The following is an 8,197-nucleotide window of genomic DNA, read 5'->3' on the forward strand; positions in this document are numbered from 1 at the left end:
GGCTGGGCGCGAACGGCCAGCCCCTGTGACCCTGGCTCCCTGGGGAAGCAGGCAGTGCAGAAGGCTGGATAGGTACCCACAGGATTGATTCTGCTGGCAGTGCATCGATTCAGAAGGCCTCCGAGGGCATCTGCCAGCTCGGAGTCTAGCAGCTTAACCACCTTCTCATCGTAGTACTCACAGTCCCAGGTGGGCATGCCCTGCTGAAGGAGAAAGTAGCAGAAGCCATCCACCGTGTAGCGATCCAGACAAGCCATTGGATCCACCACATTGCTCAAGCTCTTGGACATTTTCTATCTCACCCCTCTTAATCCTGGTGTTGACATTTGTTTATTTTGGAATATAGTGACCTTTTTTTTTTTTTTTTTTTTTTTGTGGAACTGGGGATTGAACTCAGGCCCTTGCGCTTGCCAGGCAAGCGCTTATTCTACTGAGCCATCTCCTCAGCCCCATATTTTATGTTGGGTTTTACATATCAATTGCTTATTGTTGAAAGCAAAGTCTCTTTTCTTTTAATATTATTTTCTAAAAGCATTTCTTTTTCCATTGGCAAAATGTATTTTAGTTTAGTGACGTTGTGCTCATTTCTTCTGTCTTTAGTAGAAAAATCTGTAAAGAGAAATTTATTCTCAAAAATTAAACTTCCCCTCCAGAGAAGACAGGCTGAGGGGCAGGCCCCTGAGAGGGTGCTGTGCACCTACCTGGGATGTGCAGTGCTGGGAGCAGCCTTCGAGACATGCAGTCACTCCTTGCCTCGGTTTTTGGGTTTGTCTCTGTAAATACAGTAAGATATTTTATAGTAGGAGTGAGTCTTCAGTTAGATCTCATTGCTGTTAAGAACAAAGAGTCCCTTCAAAAAAAAGTAATGTGATATTTCCTCTGGAATTCTCTTCAATTATGCTAACTGTATAGTACTTTCCCTTTAATGTAAAGTGGCTTAATTTCTTACTGTCCTTAAAAACATTAGGCATCATGTAAATTTCTCTTTTACAAATTAAACCAGTTTAGGTAGGTATGGAGGTAAGTTGCCCTCATTTTAGGGCAGTGCTTTCAAAGAATTTTCTGCCTTTTTTTTTAAATTAATTTTATTGAGAAACAAATAGCAATGAGACAGCTTCAAAACCAATTAATAGGACAGTTTCAATAATTAATACATTGCATATTGTTGTCTTCATAGTGGTTATTCATAGTACTCTTTCTTTCTTTCTTTCTTTCTTTCTTTCTTTCTTTCTTTCTTTCTTTCTTTCTTTCTTTGTATTTTAGGGAAGGGTCTACAGTGTGTTCAGGATCCTACTACTAGGTCTGACTTGACTCGTAGTGACTCGCCTATTTACAGCTTCCCAAGAGCTGGGATTACAGGTGTGCGCCACCACACCCAGTCTCAGTTGCTGTCTCAGCGTGCCCCAGGGGGCAGAGCCAGCAGGGCAGGCCTGGGGATCAAACCCCCGGCCTGTATGCCTACTTGCAGGTGCTTTAATCTGCTGAGCTATTTGGCTGGCCCTCCTTTCCTTCATTTTAGATAAAAACCCTCAGCCAGAAAGGTTTTAAGATGTACTGAGCTACATTCTGGGCAATGCATTGTATTAATTTTAACTCACAATTTAAAACTTAGTGTGTACACCAGAAGCTAGAGAGCTGTGCTTCAGGGCAGTGAAAATTTCCTCCCTCACTCTACCTCCTGCCCCAGCAAAATGAGGCCAGTGAGGGAGCCTGTTGTATCAAAGTGGGACTGAGGGATTCCTTTCCCTTCTTTTTTTTTTTTTTTTTTCCCTTAACAGGGTCTTCTTGCTTTGTGGTTCAGACCAACCTTAAACTCACTATGTAGTGCAGGCTGGCCTTGAGCTCATGACAATCCCTCTGCCTCAGCCTACCAATTGCTGAGATTGCAGGAGTACACCATCAGGCGCAACTGATGTTTTTATATGTTTTATGTCATGTAATGGTGAAGGCACTTGCAAGATAGACAAATTTTGGACACTTATGAGAAAGGAAAATAAACCAGTGTATAGATACACATTATAATACTGTACATCGGTTAGAATTACTGAGTTTTGTAGCAGATCAAAATTACATCAGCAAGCCATTAGGGCTTTTTGTTTGTTTGTTTTGGTTTTCGTTTTTTTTTTTTCTGATGTAGTGCCAGGAATTGAACCTAATTCCTCAGATGTTTGGATACAAGTACTCTACTACTGAGCTATACTACTACTGCGTTGTACTCCTAAGCACAAAAATGAGTCAAACTTGAAAGCATAATGTGGCTGGGAATAGTAGTGCATGCCTTTAACCCCTGACACTAGGAAGACTGAAAGGGGGAATGGGTAAATTTGAGTCCAATCCAGGCAAATTAGTGAGACTCTGCCTCCAAAAATAAAACTAAACAAAAAGAAGGCTAGCGAGGTAGCTCAGGGGTCAGTTACTCAGCGCCCCGGGCTTTCATGCTCAGCTGTACGCACACAAAAATGCCTGTCTTGCACAGAGATGCCATATATGAAAATTATAATCTGTATGACTAAATTATATAACGTTCTTAAGTTGGTGTCACTGTTCTAAGTATAAGAACTCAGGATCTTGGTCCGCTGTGAGGAAAGGGAGGCGAAATGGGACTCTGGGATGCTGTGTTGTGATAACATCATTACATTCGTGGGTCCTCGGAGTGCACATGCTCTTTCCATGTATGTTATACTTTAATAAAAATTATCTTTTAAAATGTAAAGATCTTCACTTAAATAGAAAAAAAACCCCACATTTGTTTATGTTCATTTAGGTGGGGATGAAGGGCCAAAGGCCAAGAAGAACAAGCAAGAATCGTTTCCAACCCTGGAGGCTGTCTTCACAAAACTCCAGCTCCTTTCCTATTTCGATCAGCATCAAGTGACATCTCAGGTAGCCATGCTGACTTGTGAATTCTGTCTCTATTGCCTTTTTGTTTCCTCTCAGATCTTCCATGCACTACATTTTTAGCCTTAGTTAATTTTATAAATACATTTTTTAGTATTTGAAACAGTTTTCATACTACTTTTAAGGGTCACATTGTCCCCTTAAGAATTTGTTTTTATTATGTAAACATTTTTACCTTATGATAATTGCAGTATATAAAATAATTCCTAGTGGGATGCTTGTGTTATTATGTGTTGGTCATATGTCATTGTTGAGGAGGAATAAGTCTGTTGAGAATTGAAATACAATACTGTGAAATCGGGGTAAACATTTTTGTTATAAATTCAGTAAAGATTTAATACATCTAAAAATTAACTCCTATAGTTGTTAAACATTTAGAATCGCTAAGATCTACATCTTGTTTTTTCTCGTTTTGCGGTACTGGGGATTGAGAGCTACATCTTAATGGCAAATTTCTCATATTTTTTCCCAATTACTCCTAAGTGATTCGTGCACAGTTTTGATTTCTTTGAAAAGATATTTTAACTTTTGTACAAATGGACTCATAGATGCATTCAGACACTGTGCTTGGAAGCCTAAATTAGCTTGCTAAGCACAGGCAGGACCTTAGAGTGCCGCCGCCACGTAACTGGCCTCCGTGCACCCCCGCAGATCTCTAGCAACGTGCTCGGGCAGATCACGAGCTTCGCGTCGGGCACATCCTACCACCTCCCGCTGGCCCACCACATCCAGCTCATCTTCGACCTCATGGAGCCAGCACTGAACATCAATGGACTAATTGACTTCGCCATACAGGTGTGTAGGCTGCTTAACGCAAACTACCACACATGATGGAATCTGCTCAGGGATTTTTTTTTTTGAAAAATTAAAAAAAATTTACTCATTTATTTATTTTTAAAATGGGGTTTCCCTGTGTTGTCAGGTTGCTCCTAAACTGTTGCTTTTAGTCTCTTCCTCCTGCCTCAGCCTCCTAAATGCTAGGACTATTAGCACTTGCTACCATACCCTGTTTAAATTTGTTTTTTAATAGACATGAAAACCTCAAACTTACACATATTCATTGAGCACCATGTGCTTCCATACATATATGTTGAATAATATTTATGTGAAGTAAACATAGCTCCCTCATTTTTCATTTATGTAGGATGCTTATAATGAAAACTTTCACAATGTTTTCATTTGGAAATGTATAGTAGATTATCATTACTAATACAGTTACCCTCTTGTGCCACAGCACAGCAGAGCTTTCGCTTCTAACTTAGACCTGCTGGCCAGTTTCCCCATCCGCACCGCCCCCGCCCCCCCCAGCCCTGGTAACTATCGTGCCATTGAAAGAACTAATAATGTTTTCAAAATTGAGTCCTTCTGAGTTAACAGTCTACAGCTATTATTTTAATTATACCTATGTTCTTAGTTTGCAATTAAATAATAATTGTTGCTAAAATATGTTATTGAAAAATACAAGATTTTTGACTATTTTATTGTCTTTATTATTTTGCACAAGTAGCAATGAAAGATGCTTTTCTCTCTTGACTAGAGTATATTTTAGGCTGAAATTTTAAAAAGCTCACATAGTTTAATTTTTCCCACTACAGTCCTGTGCACATTTGAGTTGTTTGCTTGTGCTGTTTTAGGTATTAGGCTTGGTTTCCACAACAACTTGCATTTTTATCAGAAATAAGAGGAACAAGGGCAAAAAAGTGAAGGGCAGGGGTTGTTGTCTAAAATTATTCTGTCTAGAGCCCTGGCCTGCCGTGAAGTTTCGGTACCTATTTTGGCACTGGGCACTTCCTGCCTATGCACAGCCTGATGTCTAGACAGAACAAGTGTGCTCATTGGTAGAGGCGTAAAAATAAACCTTTCCTTTGCTCGTTTGTATTTTCTGAGGCTGTCATGTACCAAGTGACGGCACATTAACAGTTTGTAGAAGTGTGTTCTTCCTGTGTGCTTTGACATCGTTTTTATTCAGTCTTTTCTGTTGCAGTTACTAAATGAACTGAGCGTCGTGGAAGCTGAGCTGCTGCTAAAATCCTCCAGCCTGGCAGGGAGCTACACGACAGGCCTGTGTGTGTGCATCGTGGCTGTTCTCAGGCGGTATCACAGCTGCCTGATCCTAAATCCCGATCAGACAGCCCAAGTGTTTGAAGGGTTGGTACATGAAATACCATTGTCATGCTTCTAGTTCTAGGATTTATAATTTATGTGGTAAAATATGGTAGTGGTTTTAAGAGGAAAGTAGCACTGATACCTCGTTCAATAAAAACATAGCTAAATATCTTCAGTTCTCAGAGGCGACATAAGTAACTTTTCTTCATTATCATGCCTTCTTTCCTTCCTTCCTTCCTTCCCTCCCACCACTGGCTTCTCAGTGTACAAAGCCGATCATGTACGATCTGTTATTGATGTTGCCCAGTATCTTGGCTTACTGTAACTAATGAATATTTATAACTTCTCTGTTCATGTAATTTAAGTTGAGATTTGGAAAATCGAATATCAAATAAGCTCTGCACATCTCATCATAGTAATTTGGTTCTTTGAGTTTATATTTTTTGATTAATAACTTTGACAATAGGCAAATTAGAACAAATAATTTTCTCAGAGCGGGTTCTAACACTGCGCACTTTTGTCCACCCTTTCACCTTTTCCCTGCGGTGTTCTGTTGAGAAGGGGGATAAACAACAAAAACAGCAAAAACCTGTTTGTCCTTTTCATCCATTTTTTTCCTTTAGGGCTCAAAAGAATCTTGGGGATCTGTGATTTCATAGCGCATCTAGTACCTATAACTAGATTACTTGTTATTCCTCAAGTGCCCTCTCTTGACAGCAGCTTTTAGGAAAACAAAGTATTATCACACACAGGTATTAATTACACTCATGGATTAGAAAGTGAAATCTGAAATACTCAGAAACGTGAAAATATATATCATACAATTAAGGAAATGCAGTAGCGTCTTTGTAAGGTTGAAGAAAGTTAAGATTCAGACTTTGTAAATGAAGTGTGTGGTTGTGAAGTGGATACAGCATTGCCTAGCCAGTAAATGTAATAGAGTGTTACAGGAGCTTTTCCAGCTGGGATTTCATGCATGCTGCTTAGCTTACACTGTACTTTTAGAATAATTTATGAAAACCCATTAATTGGCCAGGTTATCAATTTATTGAATTATGACAAGTTTTTTCTGTTTTGTTTTTGGTACTTCATGTGAATGAGTGTATAGGATTATAGTACAAACTTTTTTTTTAAGCAAATAAAAATATAAAAAAACATTAAAAGCTGTAAAGAACTTAACTAAACAAAAATGATAGGAATTCAGCTATGGTTGTTATAGTGCATATTGTTGTCTTCAGATTAGTTGTTCAGATTATCAGATATAAACACGCTGAATTGGTCAAAAAAATAAAAATAAAAAGAAGAAAAAAATTAGCAGTAATTGTTTCTTTCAATAGACCAGTAAAAATCAGCAGTACAGTTACCCAAGCTATCCTGTGTATATGCGTATTTTTGCCTGCCTGCCTGCCTGCCTGCCTGCCTGCCTCTCCTCTTCTCCCTCCCTCTCTTCTTTCCCTTCCTCCTCTCCCTCCCTGTCTTTTTCTCTTTCTCCGTGGTGATGTCCTACATATCGTTAGCAAGCACTCTTCCACTGAGCTGCATCTCCAGCCTACTCCTTTTCTAATTACGTTAACACGTTGGCTCCAGTTGGTAGCTTTAGTGTGCTGCCAGGCAGCCCCACCTGATGCTCCTTCCCAGGGCGTGGAATGCTAGGCTGCTCTGTCTTCATGTAATTTCTGGTATCCACTTTTGACACCTGGTACTTTCCTGCTTTTTTGTGTCCCCTGCATGGTGAAGAGAAGCTCATGTGGGGGCCGGGTGACCTAAACTCCTGATTCTCTTTGCTGTTGCATAAGTCGCTGCACTTTTCTGTGCCTCATAACCCTCTGTGAACAGTGACTATGAGGAGCCATGATTTCTAAAGCCCTGTTCCTAGTTACTAATATGAATTTTCTATGTCACCTTTAAGGTAGTGTTATGCTATGAGGCTCTAGGATGGTGGTGGACACAGACTCAGGCATGTTAGGCCTGTGCAGTGTTGTATGACCTGTGGGCAGATGCTGTAGTCCTCATTGGGGAAGATGGCTCAGAACTGTAGTAATAGTTATTCCTCTCATCTAAGTGAGTTATAGAGAATGTCACTAAAAAGAAGTGGCTTTACCTCCCTAGATAAGATAAACTAAGGTAAATTTGTTTCTACTTTAGGTAAATGAATGAAATATAACTCCAAACCAGAGTTCATCAAACCTAACTCAGAATCAGCTCTTGAAAATGAATTTGACTAATTTCCATTTTTTGAAAAGTTGTTTCTTTACAAAAGGTTCTTGGAATTTGGATATCTTGAAAAATAATTGTGAATTTCTGAATCTTCCCACTAGAATAAGTTTCTGTACTTCCCCTTTCCTTCTGTGTCCTGTTCACAGCAACTTAATTAGTGCATGCCCCCGTGAACACAAGCCATTTGTGCAAAAGAGCATCTTTCACTGCTTCTGTTTGTTGCTGTCAGTGATATTTCTAAGACTTTAAATCTAGCATTTCAGTATATTCTATATTCCCTTGTATTATTAAGATCTTCAGTAATACATAGACACTCCTACCTATAATAGATTCAGATGGTAGCATGTGGTTCTCAGGACATGCGGCTCATTCTCTCTGTGTTTCTGCCCTCAGGTTGTGTGGTGTGGTAAAGCATGTTGTAAACCCCTCAGAATGCTCCTCCCCCGAAAGATGCATCTTAGCCTACCTCTATGATCTTTATGTGTCATGTAGCCACCTCAGAAGTAAATTTGGAGACCTCTTCAGGTGGGTAAAAGGAATTCACAAGGCTGGAAATGTGAATATGCCTGTTGCTAGTGATTCTACCATTATTGCCATCCTTTTGAATAACAAAAGTTGTTATTTCAATTAGTGGTAATTCTGATAGAGTCAACGTTTGTTTAAACTGAATATTAAAATACATAGTGATGAAAAGGTAGACCATTGTAAATATAACAGTGTGATCATAGGTCCCCCTGCCTCCCAGATTGAATTGCCTCTGGATCATAAGCTTTGCCTAATTTTATGTCTTCAATAATTAAAGAATATTTTATTTAAGATTTTATGTTGTCTATATGTTTTACTGATATGAACACTTTTGGTTTTTGTTTTTTTTTTTTCCAAAGTTTTATTGATAAACAGATAGCAATGAGACAGTTTCAAATCAAATCGGAAGTACAGTTTCAACAAATAATACACTGCATATATTCTTCTTAGT

General features: G+C 39.1%; 1 protein-coding gene across 1 annotated transcript in view; it reads left to right on the forward strand.

Annotated features, from left to right (window-relative positions):
- The window catches only part of Med12l (mediator complex subunit 12 like), a 327,698-nt gene that overhangs the window by 250,122 nt on the left and 69,379 nt on the right, over window positions 1–8,197 (forward strand). Inside the window, exons 17-20 of the mRNA XM_023704067.1 lie at window positions 2,765–2,883; window positions 3,550–3,693; window positions 4,883–5,046; window positions 7,615–7,746. Of these exons, the coding sequence (XP_023559835.1) occupies window positions 2,765–2,883; window positions 3,550–3,693; window positions 4,883–5,046; window positions 7,615–7,746 (559 nt within the window). The remainder of the gene's footprint in view (window positions 1–2,764; window positions 2,884–3,549; window positions 3,694–4,882; window positions 5,047–7,614; window positions 7,747–8,197) is intronic.

Source organism: Octodon degus, unplaced genomic scaffold (genome assembly GCF_000260255.1).
Source record: "Octodon degus isolate 3935 unplaced genomic scaffold, OctDeg1.0 scaffold00186, whole genome shotgun sequence".
Classification (NCBI taxonomy): Eukaryota; Metazoa; Chordata; class Mammalia; order Rodentia; family Octodontidae; genus Octodon; species Octodon degus.